This window comes from Leptosomus discolor, chromosome 8 (assembly GCF_034619465.1).
Source record: "Leptosomus discolor isolate bLepDis1 chromosome 8, bLepDis1.hap2, whole genome shotgun sequence".
Lineage (NCBI taxonomy): Eukaryota > Metazoa > Chordata > Aves > Leptosomiformes > Leptosomidae > Leptosomus > Leptosomus discolor.
This window is the reverse complement of record NC_141398.1, coordinates 47,420,980-47,445,426: the sequence shown is the minus strand read 5'-3', so window position 1 is coordinate 47,445,426 and position 24,447 is coordinate 47,420,980. Positions and strand designations below refer to the sequence as shown.

At 40.2% G+C, this 24,447-nt stretch overlaps 1 protein-coding gene across 2 annotated transcripts; it reads right to left on the bottom strand.

Moving 5' to 3' along the window:
• Positions 1-1,815: 1,815 nt before the first annotated feature.
• On the bottom strand, positions 1,816-24,165 carry MYLK3 (myosin light chain kinase 3). Of its 2 annotated transcripts, XM_086468997.1 has the most exons (14): positions 23,653-24,165; positions 21,185-21,250; positions 20,118-20,208; positions 18,379-18,817; positions 15,028-15,599; positions 13,164-13,269; positions 11,954-12,047; positions 11,533-11,642; positions 10,116-10,257; positions 8,971-9,041; positions 7,356-7,484; positions 6,135-6,287; positions 4,137-4,269; positions 1,816-3,103 (listed from the first exon to the last, which is right to left on the bottom strand). In XM_086468997.1, the coding sequence occupies exons 1-14, from the start codon at positions 24,163-24,165 to the stop codon at positions 3,032-3,034; spliced, it is 2,691 nt and encodes an 896-aa protein (XP_086325123.1). In that variant the 3' UTR covers positions 1,816-3,031. The 2 variants fall into 2 exon arrangements, with proteins under 2 accessions (XP_086325123.1, XP_086325124.1); XM_086468998.1 differs by lacking the exon at positions 21,185-21,250.
• Positions 24,166-24,447: the final 282 nt, after the last annotated feature.

Genomic DNA, 24,447 nt, shown 5'->3' with positions numbered 1-24,447 from the left:
TCTGTATGGGACTGAAATTTCTTGTGCTTGTAAGGCATCCTAAATATTCCAAAAAACAATAAAGATAGTGGAAGGAAGCTTTGTATTATGACAGCATGTTCTTGGTACGTGTCATCTATAAAACCTTTAGAGTGCAAAATAAAAGGCATACAGGCGATGTCTGTGCTGTAAGGAGAAAGATATGCAGGGGACAAGGATCTTGCCTGGGTAATACAGGTTTTTTTGCATCTCACAAAACTTAGTAAAGAGGAGAGTGCTCTGCCCTGTAGTTCTAGGCAGCTTCTGCAGTCCTACACTTCCAGCCCAGCTACTCAAACTACAATTTGTGTTAATGACTTTTCGAAGAAAAATCACAACTTTGAGCAGTACAGGGCTGGTGTGACTATAATGAAACCAATTCAAGTCTTCTGCCCTTTGTGTGCAAAGAGAAGTTCTTTCATAAACCCTTGTTTCAAAACAGCCCAGAAAACCTTAAGTGTCCATATGAAGCAAGATAAATTCTCATGTCTGAGCATTTAGATTTGAAACACTGCTCCCATCTGAGCTTCTTCTCAACAGTGTTTTAATGACTTGCCAAATGCCTCACTGCTGCACGTAGTCCCTGCTTACCTGCGTGGCACATCGCACCAGGACTACAATAGTTGATATCATTAACTGCTTTAGGTATCAGTGTATGGGGCCAGTTCTTTTTGTCATACTTACTTTGTCATAGTGACTCAGGTCACCTGTGGTTCATCCTCTTAGCTTTCTGTGGACCCCCAAAGCAAAATGCACAGGCTGTGGTGCAGAGGTGGTTTTCACTGTACTGCAGAACCATGTGATGGCTGCCAAGTCTAAAGGGATTTCTTTCTGTTAGAAAATAGTAATCCTGCTGTGCACCTTCTCTTTGTAGAAAATTGACAAGAAATACATACAAGACAGCAGAGAGCATCTGTGTTACCCTCTTACAAATACAGAGGAAGAATCACCCAGTAATTGGAAAATTAAGACTCACTGGCCATTTTCCTTTCACTTCTCACAATGCATAAAAAAGGACATCACTTGAAGCCAACTTTACTTTAATTAGCAAAAGCTAATTTCATTCCAGATGAGAGTTCTGACATGTAACTAACTTTGGGGAATGGTCTCCAAACAAATGCCTAATGTGCAGAGAAAATATTGGATCAATAACCCACATTGAGTAAGAGCTGTAACAAAATGTCTGCTGTTTGAAGTCTGATCTAGTATGTAGTAGAGGGTCCTCAGGATGGGAGAGAATCCAACCTAGTACATTAGCATTCTGTTGTTAAGACCTACTCAGAGATGCTTTGAGGTTTGTTTGGAAGGGGGATTTAAACCAAAATTGAGGAATAGGCTTGTTCCACTTTGATGGAATTTATTAGTATTAATTCAGAAATATACAGACCAATTAATATTACCACATTTAGCACGCAGAACCACAGTGGAAGAAAACATGAACAAAAGTGGGCCTTCACAGAAGGTGATACGTTGTCAAGATTATTTCTCTTGATTTTAATAATTCTTCTCTTGTCTCAATTCTGGAAATGCTGCAGAAGTCCAGAATTTAGGACTATGCAACATGAGAAGCACTAGAGTGGAAAAGGTAACTGGACTAGGGTAAGCCAGCCTTACAAATCTCTTTATTAGTAACCAACCCTTTTGCTAATTCAAGGGACACAGAAGTCCATAAAATTAAAGGGAGCTTTACAGTGGTTTGATACTACTAAAACTGTCTTTCCAGCAAAGGTATTAGTTTCTGTTTTTCCTAAGAGCCCATCCAGCTCACACTAAGTTTTGCAGAATCCAGAAGACAAATAAAGGAAACTACAGGTTTAATAAATAATGTTACTTTTAGCTGAGAGACTGTAATTAACTCCAACTCTTTATACATCAGGAAAAAGTGTAAAATCTAAAATAAGTTAGTGTTGTGAAGAAAATGTTTAATGTTCAAGAGCAAAGTAGTGGAAAAAAGGGCTTCAGCCTCCTAACTGGCCTAAAGGCTGAGTCTGGCAACACACCATTTCCCTGCCACTGAACAGAATTAAAACATAATTCGCATATTAAATCTTACCAACTTCTCAGACTTCATTGAAATTGTCAGAGGAGAAAAAAATCCTCAAACTAAAACTTACAAAATTAAGGGCTGCAGTGATAGCCAATGAGAAGCACTGACAAGTTTTTAAATACATTAAAAACAATGTCTGGAAAGCTTTTCTGGACAACATGAGATCTTTTTGCACAGACCCAACAGTCATTAGGCACTTTTTATTTATAGCAGTTTCACATATCTCCTTCCAAATGTTCAATCAATTCAGGTCAATTTAACTCAACATAAGAAAAAGCAGCAATAGACGGACTCACTTAAGTTCCTTCAAACCAGGATTCCTCATATTTCCTAAATATGCAGTGACTATTTTTTGAAGGAGAGAGTAGAATAAAAAAAGCCAAACAACCAACACCATTCAACTCTGAGTAGTTGCACTGAATCATCATCATGTTTGGGTTAAAAAAAAAAAATCTTCTGGAAAAAATTCCGGAAGAAAAGGATGTCTGAGGTCTTTCATTCTAAGTAACAAACATCAGAGGGAAAAATTGTGCCACTGTTTTCTGGCAGTGCTCTAAACTGACAACATACATCAGTCACGAAGAAAGTTTTTAGAGATCCTATGCTTGGTGTGAGAAACCAGAAAACTGACAAGGTGTTTTCTGGTGTAGAAACACCAACAATATTCTGCAGAATCAAAGCCTTCAGCAAGAAATTACCCCAGTAACAACCATGTTTTTCCATCACTATGTACAACAACTAAAAACTTGTAAAAACAAACAAGGTAGCTTCTGCTTTTAGAAAGTATTTCAGTGCCTCTTCCTTGAGGCACTTCTGGAACCTCACTACTAACACACATAATATTTGAGGAGGACAGACCCAAAAGCTCATGTTATAAAACAAAGGGGTAGAAATTATTGAAGATACTGAGTCCTTCTTCCAGGGCTTCACATCCATCTCTAAGAGTGGTAGATGTTTCATACAAGCTTATGCAAGCTTGCCAGACATACTCTGAAATCTCTTCAGCCTGTTAGCAGCAGCCACCACATAAAAATGTTTCTGTGAACAAAACAGAACAGTCCAAGTGTGAATGCAACTGAGGTAAAGGACCTTTTCTGTATCTGACATGGATTTTTCTTCTTGGTAAATCGATTTACCTCTAGTGACCCACACCTTGTGTGAGCTGCAGTGCAGAACAGTTTCCTGCTGGGGAACCACTCATTGCTGCAGAACAGACTGCTGGTACTGTGAACTGCTGCAGCATTATTACGAGTTGTACAGTGATACATCTTTAGATTATGTATTTTTTAAAATACAAGTGCAGAACTCTGCAACCAAACAGCTGGAGTGCAGGAAAAAGTGTAACCCTGTGATTTAACTCCTTGGCAAAGAATTACTACACTCCAGCGACAAAAGAGAAGGAAATGGTCCTCACTGAGTTTTCCGCACATTTCCACAGGCTTGTTTGCAACAAGATCACTGTGTTCACCTTTCAGCATTGATTAGCTATAATCCAACAGAGACTCCAATAGAAATTCTTATCTATCACTTCTTCATATAAAACTTAGTTCTGAAGGAGCATGGGGTTATCAGAAAGGTCCCGAAGAGTTCTCTGGATGGGTTTAAGCCTCATTTTTTCTCTCTCCCCAACTTCTACTCTGTGTAATGGGACGCACAAAACTGCCTTATGTTGTATCCCTACTTCATAGCGACAACAGAACAATGCAACTGTTGTCAATGGAAAAAATCTCTCCAATATGAAGAGGAAGAACATTTCATATAAGCTAAGTACATCTGAAGTCTCTTGAACTTTTAATGAAAAAAAAATATGTAGAACTTCTAAACACCAATCAGGAGGAGTAAAAATTGAAACCAAACTTGCTAAAAATAGGAACAATATCATTCTGCAGGAGAAAAAAAAAAACCCAACAACTTAAATTTACAACTGAAAACAGACTTCCCAAACTCATATTTACAAGAAAGAAACCTGTGGGCAAAAGTGAGCGAACATACAAAAAAGGAGGGAATGGCTCTGCCTGTGTTGAGCTGATTTAACCTCTGGAAGTAGATTTGCCAGACTTTGTCTATTTACCTTCCATTTTCTGTGAGCCATGTAACTCTGCAGCAACAACTGTGACTTCAGGCGGAGCTTGGACTTCTTGGCTTTGGCAGGCAGACTGTTTAACCACTCGTGCTTCAGACACTGCGTTGCACTCATTCGGCAGCTGCGGGAGAGGAAATCTGCCATGTAAATCCAGGTACCCTTGTTGGCATTTTCTCAGTGGCCTGTGTTCCTCAACATTATCGATAAAGAAACTGCCTTAAATGAATCAACACAAGCGAGGGGAGATGCCTCCTGAGATGCTGTTCATCCCAGTGCATAGCATGCTAATGACATCCTGCGCTCTCCAGTGTGAGGCGTGAGTGGTGTGAGAAGCTGCTGGTGGGCGTGCAGTGGATGATCAAGCTGTGGTTAAATACCGTGTTTTGCCTTTTTAGCGTTTGGCTTTGGTCGTCTTTTTTTCTTTGAAGAAGCGGCCGTACAAATTCATCAATCCATGTATTGTTTTGCTACATGAACACAGAACTTTGCTAAAAGAATCAGTGCATGCTATTTGTGATGTTACCTTGCTGTTACCTGATAGTGCAGGCTTATTCAGTGCCTCAGGTTTAAAAAGCACAATTGTCTATTCACCCTAAACTTGGATCAACCTAACCACACATTATTATCCTGACATTCAACAATGGGCCCAAATGTGAAGGCCTATCCAACAAGCTTTGAGAAATATACGGTAACAAAGGAAATCCTGGGGGAGAGGTGCTGAGAAAAAAAAGTTTTATTTCCCTTTTTTTTTCAAAACAAAAGCCTATGCCTAACTCCTGAGCTTTCTCTGAGCTGTCACTAAGATGACGAAAAGGCAACTCCTGCCTGCACGCACCTAATTTCAGTAGTCAGGAGAGGTAGGTACAGATCTTGCACAAGGCCAGACCTACTGTCCCAGCACAGCAAAGGCACCTAGTCTGTAGGAGAGTGGAAGATGTCCATATACCCTGTGAGCAACTGGGCCTAATTGTTGCTCTCTGCATCTCAGTGACAACACTCCCTTCTTGCATAGTCATTTCATTCATAGCTTCTAACCAGACTTTGCATAGTGTCCCTCTGGAGTCCCTATTCCCATCGCACAAAACCACAAAAGACTCCAAAGCGAAGTTTACAGTCTCATAGCAAATCATCATCACACTCCAAGAAAAAACCCTTTGTTGTCTCCTGCTGGCAATATACTAAAGTTCAGTTTATTATTAGCTTTTCATATTACTCATTGCTAAAAATGCAATTAGTACTAGAACCGATTTGTCTGATTTCGCTAATGATCTGGAAGTTGTTAATATTCTAAGCACTCCTTTGAATTCCCCTCAAACACACAATCTGTTTTACTGTATGCATTGTTTCCTGTTTTGATTAGTTTTGTATCACCACTTGGCAAGAGAAAAATTTCTCTATTCACTTACCCAACCCCATAGCCATGGTCTGACATCAATATCATCCTCATCCTCTCCCCTGTTGTTTCACATGTGCAATCACTTTTTATTTCAGTGGAGGCAAGACTGAGAAGCCACATGCAGAGTTAAGTCCCAAATGCTCCTTAATAGCTACCAAATGCATGTAGACCACTTTAGAAGAGAACAATGCACATTTTCACAGCTGCAGCTTCCATTTATCCTCCACGGCATTCAAGAGACATTTTTGCAATTTGTGTCAGGGGTTGTGAGAATACAAAATAACAATAGAAATAGCTTTTGCTCAGAGAAGGAATACTGAAGACAGAGTCCTACATAGCAAATCCTTCCAGATTTCCTCTGTTCTGCCTGTATTGATGCTAGTGTGAAAAGCAACTTTCTTCAGTCAAGGTACGCAGACATTCTCCTTTTAAATAGGGGCTTTTGAATCACTGAGGACCTGGCCAGCAAGCACAGATACAGCATACAAAGTGTCAGGTACTAAGTTCTCATTTTGGCTGCAATCCAAACAGTTGCTAGGAGGAACTTAATGTCCTTAGTTGCTACTGTCCTCACGATCAGAAAGAGTTACCTTTTCTCCTTCACGAGTAGTCTGGAAATAAAGTCTTTAGCTTCCTCCGATAGCTGTTCAAATGCTTCTGCATCAAAATCCCAGCTACAATTGACTACATAATTCATTGTCTCTGCATCAGTTTCTCCCAGGAACGGGGACAGGCCACTAAGCCTTAAAAAAAGGAAAAACGGGAGAGAGATGAGTAAATATACGCAAGATGCATTCTTCCTTCTACAATCCTTTGCTTTATAGTTGTTGTTAGCTTATAGAGAGGAAAGACTCAGCTATGGGGGGGTTCCACTTCTCAGTCCCAGCCAAGATAAGCCAATAGTTCACAACAATAAAGCGTTGTAATGTTAATGTTACTCTCTAGCAGTTCACTCAGCTACATCAGGGGGCACTGTTAACAGATCCCCAAGGAAATTAATTCAATGGGGATCTAGGTACATACTTTAGTGCCTTCTCAGCTAGGAAAGCTAGGGGGACTCAAGACCTTTCCTAAATCAAGGCCCATATCCATATTTGGCTTGAATTGAACATAATTCTGAACAATAGCACCCTTTTTTCTACTAGTCTTTAAGCCCAGATTTATTGTTTCAGTTTATTACTTCATTCAGTTGGGGTTTGGCTAACATACCAATTTAAAACAGAAATGTATCCAGTTCACAGAAAGCATCTGTGAAAGATTCTGGGATGCTAAGTCAGCTCAACAGAAGACACAGACTTTGGACATATAAGCTGTCCATGGCCACCATCCAGATATCACAGAAAAGTTTTAGCCCTACTTGTGACATGACATTTTTTTAGACTCATGGCCTAACACCCAACATTAATTTCTCTGTGCAGATGCACACCAAGTCCAAGGTACTAAAATGATCAGATTGCAAATTAGAAAATTAATTCAAGTCCTCAAGACACCATCAAAATGAAAATTCTGACATGCCTTGGGCAACTTTTCCAAGTAACAAAAGACCTGACCCATTTTACCTTGCTAAGTAAGGTACTAAGGGAGAAGAACATTTACATATTTACCAAAAAGATTATTTGTTGTTTAGACTTCATATGCACAGCAAGGTGCCTTTTCATTAAAGGCTGGAGTTTTTAAGAGAATGAATTAGGAGGAGTCACAACCAGATGGGCTCAGCGGTTGCTGCACTCCTGCTCTGCAGATACCCTCCACTGGCATGCTCTTGTAGAGCCTTTGGTGCCACTGCCACAACCCCTCACAGGGTTACTCACAACATGTACGTGATGACGCCTACACTCCACATGTCCGTTGGGAAGGAAACAAAGTCATAGTTCACCACTTCAGGAGCCAAGAACTCTGGAGTTCCAAAATTAACCTTCAGCTTCTCACAGGGCTTGTACCTTCACCGGAGAGAGAGACATCAGTGCCGAGAGCAGGCTGGGGACCACACCTCACATTTGTAAACATGAAGGCACGGCTTTTTGCCGTGTGAGCACAGCAGAGCGAGCATAGCAGACTCCCCAGGCAATGAGGACAGCATTAAGGTCTTTAAAGAATAAACTGGTAAATTTTGCTGTGACTTCAGGCAAATACACCATCAACTATCCCTTTGCCAGAGCAAAACCAGAAGGAAGACCAAAGGCAATAAAACCTGCAAAGGCCTCCCCACAGAGTGACAACAGCTTTACTCTCTGCCAGGCTCCACAGGATGCTTTCCAGCAGATGTTGTCCAACATAAACCAAATAAAGCCCCTTCCACTAAAACAGGTTTGGAGAGTTGTTTGCTTAGTAGGATGTACCCTGCTACAGCTCAGTGTAAAGGTCTGTATGACGGATATCAGCACAATATAACTGCTAAGGTGGGACTCTGATGAGTATTTGGGCTTGGTAACAAGTTAAACAGTGATCTCACATAGGGAGAAAATGATTCCGTTTTATTGCTTAGAAGGGAAAGGTTTCAAAACCGAACCATTAATAATTCTCAGTGATGGCAGATGGCGTTAAATCTGTGTACTGAGAGAACAAACCATTAAAGCATTGTTTTAATCTCTATTTCCTGGAAGACACTGTTTTGAAAACTGCTTTAGTAGAAGTTTGTATCTTCACCCTCCCAATTTAAAACGAAACAAAACAAACACACACACACACAGAACCCAAACAACCCTCAATGTATCCATTTGTTTTCATAAAATACTTCTAAAAAGGAAAGAGTCCTTGGACAGATACTTACATGCACACGTATAGGTACACATATGCATGAATGTACCAGGTTTTGGCTTAAGAAAAGCCTCAAAGGGTTTAGAATAGAGAAATGTTGTTGTTCTTACTGTTATATTAACAGGAGTCATTCCTTTTTATTCTAGGGGAATTAACTCATGCTCTCACAGCCTTCCTTTAACAAACTCATGCAGGTGAAATAAAAGAATGGAGAAAAGTCCGTGTTTCTCTGAGGATTTCCTGTTTCACACGGAATGGCTCATGCTTTTTTTATTTTTTTCCTTCCTTCAATCAACTTATCTATGTAAAGAGTTTAGCAGATAATTTCCAGACCTAGAACCTGCACAATAAAACCCAGCAGTCAAGAAGTCTCCGAGAGACTTCATGGAGTCCCTAGAGTAAAGGCTCTACATGGGGAATCATTTTGAGATAATCAGAACAGCAGTATAGCTTTATCCAACAGAAATGCTGTTTGAAAAAAGCAACTTGATAATTAATGCACACAGCAGAAATGCTGGCAGCAGCATGCTGCTTAGCTCACTTACACAGCAGAACTACTTTAGAGCCACCGAAATGCATAAAAAACCCCACCAAGAACTACCAAAAACACGTCAGAGGTTTGTGGGTTTGTTGTAGTTTTTAAATAAATTCGTAACTGAACTATCTTACCTCCTTGCTAATCCAAAGTCAATAATTTTAATCTGGTTTCCTGTGCGATTTACACATAGTATGTTTTCAGGCTACAAAAAAGAGAAGAGAGTATTTTGAGTTAAATGTATGACTGTTTGAGAGAGAAATCTAGCAAAAGAGTATTAAAATCTCAGAGATTTTAATGATAATTTTTAGTATAATACTTTTCTTTCTATTCCTATTGGATTAGAAAGGATGATTTGACTGGCATACCGAGTTACTGAAAGGTTTGGGTTTGGACCGCCCATAAAGAAGTTTAGCTTCTGTTCCTGTATAACAATATTCCTTATTTCACCACAGATGACAAATAGATTTTGAAATGGAAAGGCCCCCCCTCTGTAAAATAGTAGAGTCAGTCTGATGGTTGAGGATTAACCACTGGATTTACTCCTTTAATATAAAAGTAACTCCATAAAAAGCCACAAGAAACATGTCAAATGCATCCTTTGGTTTGCCCACAAAGGCAAAAATTTGGGTTTTTTCCAATGAAAATATTTTTTCCAATGGTGGGGATAAGGGGGATGATGAGGCCCAAACTTATTACAACTGCAGAACTGTCTACAGGCCAACCAGGTCTAATATTTGTGTAAGGTGCTGTATAAACAAGCAGGGAAAAAAAAAAACCAATTTGTATTTCTGTTCAAAAAGATCAGTTATTAAAGGCCCATTAGGAAAACATTGTCATTTTACTGCAGTTCCAGGCAGTAAAAAATACAAATAGGAAGATGATTGAATAGGTAGCTAGCTGAAGGCAGTTACCAGAGGGCAGGGAGAGTGGAGGGAAGACTACAGGCATTTCTAGTCAAAGAGGTTTGGGCGTGTTTTTTTTCATTCATGACATGAGGACATTGTTTAATTCCACACACAGTGAAAAGCTTCTCACTTAAGAGAGGCAAAAGCACAGAATCCTGTTAATTTCAGTCTTCTAAGCAAGCTACCAACCAAATAGACACCAAAAAAAAGCAATGAATCTCTAGAGCTCCATTCATTGTGGCTATTGAACTAAGGCAGCCTATTCCTTTACGACATAAGTCCATGAAATGAGAAATGACTCCTGTAACTAGAGGCTCTGTGATGGTCCAAACCATAGCACGGCTAAAGAGCAGAGAGCATGGACTACTGACCTTCAGATCTAAATGGAGAATATAATGCTGGTGCAAGTAGTGGACTCCTTCACAAATCTGTTTGGTAAACAGGATTGCATCCAGCTCCGTTAGATTGTAGTTTTCATCTGTGATCCGGTCAAATAATTCACCACCATCAAGACTAAAATTTTGACATACAGAAATGTTAAAAACCCTAAAATTCCTCATTAGCTCAATATATTTCCAAGCTGGGAACTTAGGCTCTCTAATGTAGCAAGGGCCATAACACATCCAATACAAAATGTATCAGTAGTCTCCACGACCTCAAGAGAGCTATTTCTGAGTGTGAAATTAAATATCAATCTAAATTCAAAGATGGAAAAGTTGTTCCTAGCATTTCAGGGGGATATATATCAAACCCAAACCCACATGACCTGGTGATCTGATGGAGACCTGGAGAACCTACAGGGAGGTAGTATCTATTATTTGCTCATCTTAATAGCATAGAGAAACTAAGTCTTCAACCTACAAAATTTGCCAAATGAAACTTCTCAAACCAGAAGCTATTTTACATGAGCTGACAATTGAACTTAATTCTGCACAAAAATTAAGAGAAAATTATGTCAGACATTCAGTTCTGACAAGGTTCTGCAAGGTAAAAACTTCAGGTATTAATTTCAATATACATATTTTAAATGTGTTATCATATTATATTTGCTATTTAATTTTGTATTTTTTTTTGCTTCATGTCACTAACAATTAGTTCTGTAGCAGAAACTCAGTTCTTAAACTTATAAAACTTCAGGTTTTTGTAGAGCAATATGCCACTAAACAGAAAAGGCAGCAGGTATACATCACGAAACATCCCTTTTGTGAATTCCATTATTTGATATAGATCAAAATTCTTATTTAGCTTCAAATGGGAAGGCATTTTTATTAATCCTAAAATTATTCAAAAGGAGGCACACCATGCATATAATTAATCACCTTCCTAGCTTCTCCAGGTCTTTTCTAATTCTACATAAAACACTTCAACTCCTCCTCTTGTCTGGGTGTCTCACCTTCACTCTCTCCTTAGTATATGATCTTATTTACCCACAACACTTTCACGTAATTTGGTAGCTAGGGACAATGTTCGGGCCTGTAGGTTAAACTTAAATGAAAAATGAGCTATAGCGAAGTTCTGTTCATTAACAATCTTGTAATTTGGTTCATACCCTTGAAGATAGCTGCCTTATTTGTTTAAACTGTAATCTTGCCAAATACGTAATTTTTAACCTGAAGAAATTACCTTTAAGATTTTTTTTTTTTGTCCTTCTGAAAGTAAAATCAACTCTTTCTCAGGCTGGGAAATCACTCAAGTTGTCTTCACACCTCAGAATTATCACTCCCTATTTCCTTTAGTGACCCAAGAAAACCTAAACATCTGACAATTCCTGAGATCATTTAAACTTACTATTCCATGATCAAAGTGATATTATTTTTGGCTTCAAAAGCATCATAAAGCTGGATCAGATTCACATGATTTAATTGGTTCATGACGTTAATTTCATTTTTTACTTCCTCCTGAAAAAATAACAAATTAACAATAAAATGAGCAAAATACGCTCCTTAAATTCCAATATATTAAAATACAATTATTTGTAAAACCCAATAACAGCTATACATGCGGACAGAAGGTTTAATCACAAACACAGGAGATGACAAACAGTCATACAAGGTCCAAGCTGCTACTTCCTAAGACAGATTTTACAGTATCTGACACTACCCAACGACACGCTGCCGCTTACAGGCTGGTTCAGGGAAGTGGTGTTAAGGTGCTTGCAATAAGGCCAGGTTTAGAGTGCGCTCGCTCGGGTTCACAGTGAAATAGTTACCCTCTCTTTTGCTCCTTTCACTTTTATGATTTTGGCTGCCAGGTTGAGACCAGTTGATATTTCCGTGCACTTGTGAACTTGCCCAAAACGCCCCCTGTTGATACCAAGTAAAAGACGGGAAACCAGCTTAACACAGCTCACTGCAAAAACTTTTCATACAACTATTCTTATCGTTGATTAAAAATAGCACAGTACAAAGTGAACAGAATCAGGTGGCCAGCAGCATGAATCTCCTCTTTCTCTCAGCTTATGAAGGATTAGTTTTATCTTTCCAGCCAGTTGTTCGATGCTTACATTAAAATATTATGCCCCCTTCGTATTACTACATTTCACTGCGGTATGATGACCTGATGATATTCTTTTTTGGTTCTGTAACTGTACCCACTTGCCGTCCTTCAGCGATGCGTTAGTGGGTATATTAACAAGGATATTTCTGTCCTGATCTCATAGCTTTTTAAATGACTACAAGACCAGTAACTGTAGCCACTTCACAGACTGCATTTCTTGCGTGTTGTAAATTCTCCCCCATGTCATCCAGATACATTAATGCCCCTTGGGATGATTTCTAAACACCATCTTCTCTGCTATTGCATCATATTACTTATACTTATTAAGCCATATTTGTACTTGGATCAACCGGTAAATCAAACCTTGTCAGATAAGCAGTGATACAAGAATACAAAGGCTGAAGCAGCTGCAGATTTCCTATGAGTGAAAACTAAACATAAGGTCAAAATAATTATAACTTCTCCCTTAGTTTTCTTTAACATGCAGATCAGCATGGAAAAAAGATTTTGGAAGCTGCCTGACCTAACAGGCTTTGCTGACTTCAAATGCTCTGAACCTGTCTGCCTGAAGGGTACAGGTTTTTCTCATGACACCAACTGTGGCCAGGATTATTATAACAAATGCAAAAAACAGTCATCCAAGATCACTGTCAGGCACCTGAAAATGGAACTGGGGCAGAAATCGGCCATGGACACGCCACACACACACTCCAAAATCAACAGGTTGATACAAGGAACCCAGCAACTATGATAGCTCAAAAGGTCTCAAGGATGAATCTGCTCACTTTGGCTGCAGTCAGCTTGTATGTGTCTCATGCATGCACACCTTGAGGCCATCTGAAGAAGGCAGCCCTAGCTCTCCAGTTAACATTTCTTCACTCCTTAGCTACCAACAGTACAGCACTACAGACAGGGATACTCACCCTCCCAGTACTTCATGGCGACACACCGAGTAGCACATTGTCACCTCTGTTTGCTTGACATTTACTATGCGATGTTCGAAAGGAGCTGGAGGAGAAGGGCTGTCATCTAAAGAGATGACAAGCTGGTCATTGAGACATTTCTGCACACAGGGCTGCACTCAGTTTCACCTCCCTCACACCAATGATTTCAATCCACAGAACACACAACCACCTTGTCGTGTTTGCTAAGTGTAATGAGAAGTCTGAACTGCCTTCTGTGCTCCCTGTACCCACAGCTCCACAAAACCATACTGTTGTGCTCCCCCCACCTTCAGCATCACTGTTCCTGAAGGGATAAACCCCGTTTCTCAGACAGACATTGCTGATGCAGTCCTCAGAGCTTCTGTGGCTGTTGGGCTCTAAGGGAGAAACACTGGGGGCCAACGCAAACATGCAGACAAGCCAGCCTCCGACTGCTGCCGATAAGCTGCTAATGCAAACACTCAAACCAGAACTTTAGTATAAAACACACTGCCCTCTCTCCCATCTTTCCTCTTTGCTTCGTGTTCCTCTACCACACCATCATTTTTTCTCCTACCGGAATTCAGATAAGCACTGAAGTATCTGGATAACATTAAGCAAGCAATTCCTTCACTATTTTTAGAGTGGCATGCAAGTAAAATAACCATTGCATTTGCAGCTAGCCCTAAGAAAGGAGGTGCTGAAAATATCCAAAATCCCTCTGTTACTTCAAGTGACAGGCTTTTACTGCTAACACCCTTTTACAGACAAGAAATAAAGGCCCAGAACTGAGAACAGGATCCCACCCTCCTGAATCTCAACCTGGGTTTTTTAACACAGTAAATCCACTGGACACCTTTAGAAGACAAACATCTCAGTTCATGCATTAACAGAAGAGGTCACCTGAAAAAAATATCTGGAAGTTTGAAAAAAATTACACTTGATCTTCTTTTAATCATTATATGGCAACTGGAAAGACCAGCACAAATACACAGCACTGATACACAATGACAGATATTGGTAAATCACAAAGTTCCTCCCAGCAGCAAGATTTTTGCAGACAATGTCCAAGTGAAAGCTGCAAACATTAGCATTACAACTATTAAGTTTAATCAGTTTGTGGGAAGCTAAATCAGTTAACCATGATACACTTAATGTCCAAGTTTTTCTAGGGTAAAGCTTCCATAAACCCACTTTTGGTGTCCCCCCTCTTCAAAGCAATTTTACAACTAATCTCCAGATATCTCAGGCTGCAATTTAACATGTATTCAACTCATCTCCAGCCACTGCTGAGAAAGCCAAATCCAGATCAGGACACCTACCCATGTATGTACATTCTGGGACATACATATATTTACGCTGCCAGAAGAGAGTACTCCCTGAAACAAAGCAATCAAGTGTTCACACAGTAACCGAGAAGAGACCTATGGCCAGTAACACAACAAAAACCACAAGACACTCATCCTGCAGTACTTTGCTGCTCTCTGGATCTCCAGTCCATAGCTGCTAAAGCATACCTGGTTTGTATACACTATCTTAAGGAATAAATGCTGAATCTGAAGAAAACTGATTTTTTCAAAGTTACCCATACTTCTGATCACACACATACTTCACCCAATTTTATTTTAAAGGAACCTTTTTCCCAAAACACACTTTAGAAAGAAAATTACTATTAAAAGAATTTGTACAAATGTTAATTCACTTGTTATTTACATAGTCAAAGATACCCATGGCAAAATGAACTCTAAAGCACAGGTGGTCTACTGAACATTGCTCCAGCTATTATTGTATATATCACACACACACACAAGTAGCACAAAATCCTCAGTGTAAAAGTTTCCAAGAGTAACTGCAAGCAACTTACCAATGATCATTTCATGCTGCGTGGGAAGCTCTTTGCTAGCTCCCAAAGACTTAGTCTTCTCTGGTGCCATTCCTGTATGCTGACAAACATAATTTTCACTTCCCCCTGAAGAAGCAGACTCAGATTCTCTCCTCTCAGAGTTGGTACCTGCCAGGGATCCTTCTGCTTTTCCTGTTTCTTGATGGATTTTCACTTCTACCCCCACTTGTTTTGTAGGCTCCTTTGCAGAGGCAATCTGGGAGGTTGTGGGCTTGCATTTTAATTCTGATTTCTCTTCAGCTTTTTTACCTGGTTTGGGCTTGCTCAGTGATGGCTGTTGCTTCCCTGTTCGAGGTGCAAGTTCATTTTGCTTTTTGTCCCCTTTCACTTCTTGATTTGTCTCAGTGCTGATGTCTTTAGGACTCCATTGAAGTTTTAATTTGTCAGGCAGCTGTTTGACCCCCTTCACTTCTGCTGGTGTGGAGGATGGGGATTTTACTTTGGGACTTTTACCTCTGTGATCATTTAAGTTTCCTTCCTTGGTGATCTCAATCTTTTCTTTCACTTCAGTCATATGTACATTGACAGATATCCTGCAGAGCAAACAGTTGATATTTTATGCAGATAACTAGCCTTGCTTTTGTAACTTTGTAAGGAAAGAAAAGTCTATAAGCTTCTGCAACCACAGATTTCTACAGTATTAAAGAAAGCCAACCATACTAATCCTCTTAGGAAATACAACACTAAGGGAAGAGTACCAAAAAGCACGCTTTTTCTGTGTATATGTCTGTGTATATATACACACATATATATATGTATATATATATACATATATATATATATGTATATGTCTGTGTATATGCCTGCTTTTGCCTGCCTTCTGCTGAACACAAAATGTCACACTGCAAAGTGTTAATCTCACATTTGAAAGCTTACTCACTTTTTGCAACTATTACAGTTGGTCTAATAAATTACCACTCATCTGGGCAGAGAGGGAGTAGTGACTGCCTTCACAAATTACAGGCTCATCATCTAAATGGCTGACTGCTTATACAGCTCCACAAATCCAAAGGTTCATCCCAGTCCTTTTCCAGCTGGCTGACTTGCACTCTCAAATGTCTGTGTTTGTGTCTTCGGAAGGGATAGCATTCTTTCCACAGCTTTCTGTTTCATAACCTCTCTCACTCCATCAATACTATTTTCCTTGGCATTCTAGCTACTGGAAAAGTTTAGTATTTTTTCTTCCCTCGTGTTGCCTAAAAAGAATACAGGTTAAAACCAATTCTCTGTGCTCCTATATTTCACAAAAATGTGAAAATTTGAGTCAACTGTTACTGTGCCAGCTGTCATAAGCACACAGTCTGATTTCAGTAAGACTGAATTGAAACTCATGCAGTTGTAAAGTAGATTTTATTATGACAGCAAGTGAAGAAAATTTCTGATGTCTAGGTCAGAATGTACCTCATTTTCATAAAACTTACTACCTCTTTTGGTTGAGCAACCTTACTGCAAAAGATGTTATAAAGGAAAATGTTTATACTTTTGCAAAACAAAAGCAGCAACCAGAAGTCTGAAGTTTCTCATTTGCAGCACCTTTAACACCCTTTCGTTATGCTGTGAATCTAAGCTGCACTGGAATGAGCTATCAGAGCAAACACAGCTGTAAGCAAACACTTCCACTGCTATCGGGACAAGCCTGAACTCAGTAGGACTCTTGGGCATTTCTCCAAGCAGCGGAACACAATGTTCTTTTGACACTTCTGTGTGGGCTTACAGACTTCATTAAAAGTTGCATTCATTTTAGAGAGGCATTTACCACCCTCATGTGACTTCACACACAAAAGCATAACAGGTACCCTGTGCAGGAAGGCTGCCACTTCCCCTGGGGTTTACTCTACGTTCTCCCTTTCAGTTACTTGCTGGCCTCCTTCCTCCCCATACCAAAGTCTTTGGGGCTCAGACACCACCCTGTCCAAACCAACCAGCTGCTTCAGAAGCTGCTGCCTATCTCCAGGTTCACCACCTGGCACATCATGATCAAACAGCACTGACTTCTGTGGGGTAACAGCAACTGTTCCTCCACTGCTTCACAAACATCTTGAGCCATCCTCAAAGCACACTACAGGCAGAGCCTCCCAAGGCAGCGCTCCACCAGGCAGCTGTGACAGACCTGCTCCAGCTGTTGAAGGACAGTGCCTATGGCTCACCAGCCAGAGCCTAAAACCCACAGGGAAATACAGGGAGGTCCCTCTGTTTTAGTGTCACTACAGCAACCAGTTTGGAGGTAATGACGTCTATAAACCGTAGGCAAAGTTGTTCCTGAATGTTTGAAAAAAAGGCTACAGTAGTGAAAGCTTCTACTTTCTCCTGCCACATCCTTACACTCAGCCTCTTAGGAGAAAGATATCCCAGTGTGCCTGACTTCACAATGAGCCCTCTCCCTCACGAAGCCTATGTGCCAACATGAAGACAATTTTTTTTTTTTTTGAGAGTCCTGCAATCCCAGTAGACACTTACCCATTCCACAGGAAGACTGAAGTGTCCACCCTATACTCACAAGTACCACTGCAAATTCAAAGTTTTCAAACTAAAGTACATATACACAAAAGCAGTACAGTGTCACGTTCTTGTCTGGGCTTCAGATGCCGATTTGTAAAACGGACAATGTATCACCCATACATACACAGATACAAACAACCTTATATCCACCAGCCCAGACAGAGAAGGCATGGCAGTTAAAATCTGCCACAGAATTTCCACCTGTTGGGATTTGGTTGGTAGAGCTTTCTTGGTTATGGGGTTTTGTTGGGTTTAATTTAAATAAATGGACTTAAAATCAAATCCTAAATAAATAATTCAAAAGGAAATGCATTATGAAAGACATAACAAAACACCCATATAAGGAAAAGATTAGGCTAATAGAGATTAATAAATGAACAATCTGGTCATATCTTAGGTAACCCAGGCATAAAAAAACCCCACAAACACACAGAGGACAGCAAACACAAGTTGTTTGGTTTTGTCATATACTAGTAAATATCTAAAATTCCTTTTACTCCCCCAGTTATAGAAACAGAGGCACTAGTTGGAAAGGAGCGAGTGGTTTATTAATGTCCAACTACTTGAGCTATACTAGGGCAGTCACCTTGCTATCTCTAATACAGAGAAACTTACACAGGGCCCTTGCTGCTTTGAGTTTTTTGCCTTAACCATTTGTAAGGTCTCACCACTCCTATCCTAGCATGGCTGTTTTTCCCCTGCATCACGCCTCAGCAGCAGCTGTCTCCTTTAACGACCTGGGCTTTCCTTTTTTTCCTTCCAACAGATAAAGTGGTTTCAGATCACACAGAAAGCTACCAACAAGGCCATTACCTGGTATGTGTCACTTCACACCCTGTGTCAGATATAGCCCGGGATGTGGAGGACACGGCTTCCTGGGATGCTGCACTCGATGATGGAGGTTTGTTTTCATTCTCTCCAAGTTTCTGATGAACAAGCTGCCTGTGGCACTCATCTAGGCGTGGGGCTCTGCCCGTATCGTGTGGTTTAGCAGGAACATTTTGGTTGCCTACATGATCTTGATTTATGAAGGGAAGACCATTGTGTTGATTCAAAGCTTTGACACCAATGTCCTTTTGCTGTTGACAGCTCTTAGAGCTGTGTGTTTTGCTAGCACCTTCTACAACTTGCTGCTGCGCTGTCTTCTCTTTAACTTGGGGTTTGGAGTCAGTTTTGTAGGCTACAGCACTATAAGCGTTCACCTTCTCACACACTCCCTTGTTTTCATCCAGCTTTTTCACACTTTTTGTCTCTGAATAAGATAAACTATTAGTAAACAATCCTTGACAAAAGTGACAGCAAAACAGAGAGGGGAAAAAAGTAACACACCATTCAAAATAACCCACGCAGACATGTACATCTGAAAAGGTAGCAAGAAACCCCCTTGAAAGGTTTAAAATCCTTACACCAGCAGGCTTGAGAAAGCCATTATTAATGCTCATGGTTTCATCAGACATTTAACTGCTCTGCTGGCTTTCCAGTAGTGTTACAGATTGAACATGAATTTCCATAAAGCAAACAAAAAAAACTGCAAGGCTCAAGTTCACTGCATCTGAAATCAGAAATCACTCTGCGAGCAAATAGAACAGATAGTTCAGGCACTGCAGACCCATCCAGGACCCTCCTGAACCTGATACATCCTCTGATTAGAGGGGAAGAGACACACTGAGCAAGAGACTCCAAGAGATGCTTGGGGCTTGAGACAGTGCCTCTTGCATTTTCCACAAAAGGACAAGAAGGTTCTTCAGCACCTTCTCATGACAATAGTTATGAATATTAACAGTGAAAATTTTTAGGGTAACTTCTTTCAGGATTCAGCATGCACAGGTCACTGGCAATCAAGGTTAGTTCCTAACCTGTGTAGCTTTTAAGTTAGAATTGTGACCAGCTGCTTTATTTTTGTCACTTCCTAAACGACAAAGCTAAAAAGGGGATCGCCTATAATTCAAAGGATTCACCGACAATTTGTGAAGACAACAGCATGGCAGGGCCTGCTCAACATCACGCTCACCCCTGTTGCAACTCCACAGGCATTAACAACTGATGCAACAGGGCTATGCCCTGACAGACACATCCTAAATAGGAATCTAGCCCTGACATGGCAATGAAACTTCCTGATCAAAAAAGAAATTCCCAATGTCAACATCTCCCTTTTTCAGAGATGAGGGGGAGGGAGGGCTGGTTCAGATCTGTTAAGGGAAAAGAATTTGTTAAGTGTGCTATGGGATACTGCCACTACCTTTGTGGTATCTCCGAACAAACAGTGCTCTCAATTCAGCTCACTATAATTCCAAAGCAAAAAAACTGCGCAGCCAAACAAAGGTGCTGCTTTTAGTTTCTTGATCTTTTAGTGTTTTGTGGGGTTTTATCCAGGGGACAGATGATCTTGCGGAGGAGGTGAGAACAACTCTATTTTCCCAGTACTGTTAGACAAAGTTACTCAGTTACATTTGAGTAATTCAGGTAGTGGGAAGTAGCAGGCTATTAATTTCCAGTTGGTTTGCTACACATTCTAGAGTCAAAGCTTGTGGCATGCTTAGAGTGATACACACCTTCCAGAGGCTTCTTGCTTTCAGTCTGGGTTCCTCTGTTACTAAGCACATGCTTAGGTTTTGCACCACTCTCCTCAGGCTTATCTTTGGCCTAAAAATGACAGGGGAACACAAAAATAACAGTTATGGCCAAGAGTGTTTACTTCCCACTATGTTTCTCCAACTATGTAGGTATTCAGACTCTGTAAAAGGGACACTAAGACCTCTGATCTTCTGAATATTTAGTTACTGCTGTGTTTACTCCCTTCTTCCAATCTCTCCCTGCTTTTGCAGACAGGTATGCTTCTAAAACAAGATGACACAGAATAATACAGTAGCTCACTCCTTTCCAAAATTTTGACTGTCAGAAATTTTGCCTCCTGTCATTTTTACTCATATTGATTAAAAACCATGACATGTGAAACAAGAGAGAGATTAGAAAAAGAAATTATACTGTATTTCTGTTGCTTTTTGGCTGGTGACTGCAAGATAAGCAACATCTCTAAGATACTGTTAATAAATTTGTCTCAAGGTACCTAAAGATTTATGATTTGTGCTGTGACAGAGATAAAAAAGAGCCTCTAGCTCTACGGTAACTCTTGTGTATGTACTTGACATTACATGTGTCACCTTTGCATGGTTAAAAAAGTTACTGTCTTTTAGAAGCAGACTTATTTTTAAGCAAATCTCTTCTGTCAATTAAGAAAGCTCAGAGGAGGGATATTTTGTAAAACCAACTAAACACTTCACGCAGCAATGCATTTGAAATCAAATTAAAACTACATAACCAATATCTAGCAAAAAGCAGTACACAAAAATAGGAAAACGCGTAACATTCTTGGTTGGCATATAGTTAAAATATAGTCATGAGCAACCTCCTATCCTTACTTGTACAAGCAAATAAGCAACATTTATAATATTTCTGAAGATAACTGATTGCAAGATTACAGCAAATCAGCCCCTTCATCTGTTGGTAAAAGCAGTTAAGGACTTCATGCTCCAACCATACAGATTCCTCAGAGCTCCCCCACCTCCCTCTTCCCAAAAAAGAAAACACCCAAAGAGTAAAAATAGTAAAAAATCATTACCATTTTTATTACAGCTCTAAGCAAACCTGCAACAACGACCAGGGGGAACATTTTTCTTGCAAAATCCTACGCGCAAGGAAAGCCTTGGGTAAGTGACAGTTTAATGTTGGTGGGGTTTTCCGTCTGCTTGTTTTTTCAGTAAGAAGTTAGAGTTTGGAATCCTATGAAGCTCAATTCACAGTCCTTTATTAATTTGACTCCAACTCTGCAAAACTTCTTCCATAAGCATTCCCATGGCATCCCTGGAATGCTGTCATACCATCAACAAACAGCTTCACCCAGAAATGAAAACACGACTTCCCTACTCCCATCCCCATACTGAGTAACCTTGCACTAAGCCAGATCTGTGATAAGCAGCACGCTGTTACATAACAGCAAAGGTCAGAAAACAGAAACAAGCAGGTAGAAAATTCTTTTTGTTTATAACCCCTGCGCCACTCTGGACATGACTATATTGCTATCACAAACCAGGCTGCAAAAACTAAACCAAGGTTAGCGCATGGCTCAGAGTAAGCTAATTTGTTTTTAGATTCACCCCTGCTTTGCTCCACATTACCCCAGCTAGGTCATGTACATATGCTACTTCACTAATTCAAGCCTAGTTCAGGTATCACTCAGCAGCCTGCGATCAAAGAGCAGACATTTAACATCTTATAACTGACCTTACGCTCCAATTTCAAAAACTGTTCGTGACCAGAAACAAAAAAGGAGGACAATGACTGCCATTTTGCAAAACTGGAGTAAGTCATAAAACTCTCCACTTGCTCAATACACACTGCCTGTTCTACAACAGAGGCAGTGGTTAGAGCCTGGGCCATAGATCTCCACCCATGCCAGTCCATCAGGTCACCAACAGCAGGTCATTTCACCTCCCAGTCTCTATCCGCCTATCCATAAAACTTGGATGAAGTTCTAACCTACTTCAATCTCCCCTTTTGCAAACAGTGATGAGGAGGCAGTGCGTAGTGGCTAGCTGACAACAAATCCCAACACTATGACAGAAGTCCATGTGAAACATTCTTCCAGTATCCCTCACATCTCCTCCCTTTATTTACATTCCTCCTTACTGCTCTTTTCACTTAGAAACTGACAGTCTGGAAACAAATTAAGTTTATCATTTTCATACTCATCTTCACCTGGCTACTGACATACTGCACTGTCAGTTCAGTTCAAGGTGTAAATCCCACAGAGGACTGTATCTGTCTCCAGGTGTTCTGCAGTGATGGCAGGCAGCAACTTGTAACAATGCAGCTTTGACCAAAGTGCATCAAACTTTCCCATTTCTCCAAAAACCTGTGGAACTGAAGTTGGAACTGCAAGCAAGTACAAGCTTAATCTCTATCCAGAATTAAGACTGATACCTAATGGGTGATTTATTGTTCTCAACACTAATGGAAATTCTTTATAAATTCTTCTGTCTCCTAACAGTCTAGTCCACTTAGCCTCTGGCACTTAAAGAGGGAAGACTAGGAGAGCACTCAGCCTGAAAATGTATGCTAGTATCTAGCATTGCCCTGTTCTTGCGAAGTTTAGGTGTACCTTCCACCAAAATGTTTTACAGTCTTGGTGAAAAACATTTGAATTAAGATACAAATGGGCATTTGCATTTGAGCTAAGTTCTTCTTACTGTAAATCACAGCTCCACGTACAAGGAGACTTTTGGAAAGAACAAAGCTATCCCAACTTCTGCAGTGTGTGTCCCCTGTCCCATCCGTCCCCCCTCCACGCTGTGGGAGACAAGCCATAGTGAAAACTGAAAAATCCCATTAGCTAAAGCTAATTCCAGATGTCTGCAACTTCTAAAAACAAGGTTAATTGATTCCAAAACACCATATCAACTGCATACTGGTCTTGCCTGCTCCTCCCTCACTGTCCTCAATAATTAAGAAATGCTTAGGAATTGATGTCTAGGAACTTGGAAACACAAGTAGTATTTGTTTTGAGGAGTGAACAATGTTGAGGGAATTGATAAAGTCACAGCTGCATCATAAAGATGTAGCTAAAGACAACTTAGAAGTCTAAGGACATATAAATCTGCTCAGTACAGGCTTCAGTATCTGGCACTGTGTTCAGAATTCATGAGTAATCAAGAGAACAGAAGCCTCTTCCAACAAAAAATTCTTACAGTACGAGTTTCACTGGAGCCTCAATTCAGTCGCTAATCTGAATGACACTGCTGATCTTCAAGCACTGATAGAAGCTGAATTTTCCTCTACAGTAGCAATCTACTCATACTTGTTACAGGATTGCCTGGCACACTTCGGGGACCTCAAGACATAAGACTGCAAGCCATATTTTGAACCTTGGTCTCTGCCGTAAGAGCCTTGCAACTCAAAGGTCACAGCAGTAACCTGTAACAGCAATACCGGAAAAGCTTTGAATTATACGTTAAGCAAGAAATCGCCAGGAGAGCCTAAAGCCCTGGTACATCATAAAGAAAAAAACAGGAATAGTAAACCAAAACCAACCTCAACAAGGATTTCCAGCAGACTCCCCTTCTTCCAGGGCACAATGCCTTTGAGAATAAAATCCACTACTTTAGAATTTTTTAATACTTCTCCCACAAATGTAATAACTTTATCCAGCGTATCAACCCTTTTCTCTATCTTTGCCAGCCTCTCCTTATGCTTCAAGGCATCTAACTGGGCAGCCTTCATCAATTTCAACACTTCTAAGCAAATGCTCTGGATATCAGCCTGGTGAATACTGTCCGATACTTTTAGGCTTTTTTTCATTGCATCTGTCTCATCAGGAGCTGGTCGGGATACTGTTAGCTTGTTAATGCCTTTTTCTACATCATCAATGCCTTTGTTAACTTGCTGCAGTTTGCCTGTCAGATCTTCTTGGAAATGCAACAGTTTGTCCATCTTTTCATTCAAGAGATTCAGTTTTTTGTCCATCATACTTAAATTGTTCACTTTTGTAGGCTGTAACTTTGTCAGGGCAATTCCCTCTGCAACGTCCAAGCTCCCCGCAGACATTCTGTCCAGACAGCAGGATGTCAGAAACAATTACGTTGGCTTTTCATTAATCAAAAATCAGAAAATGAGGGTCTAAAAGTTCGTCTTCTCTAGCTATTCCTATACCAGACAACCTCACTTATTGGAGTCACTAGAGCATATCATGAGATAGCTACTGCACAAAAGATTTATTTCTCTTATCTATTTCTTACTGCGTGCTTTCAATGATGGAGGTAATTTGGCACCAGACTGTATTTTCTTGGGCCTCCTTGACGTCACAAAACCATTTAAAATTCTTTCTCT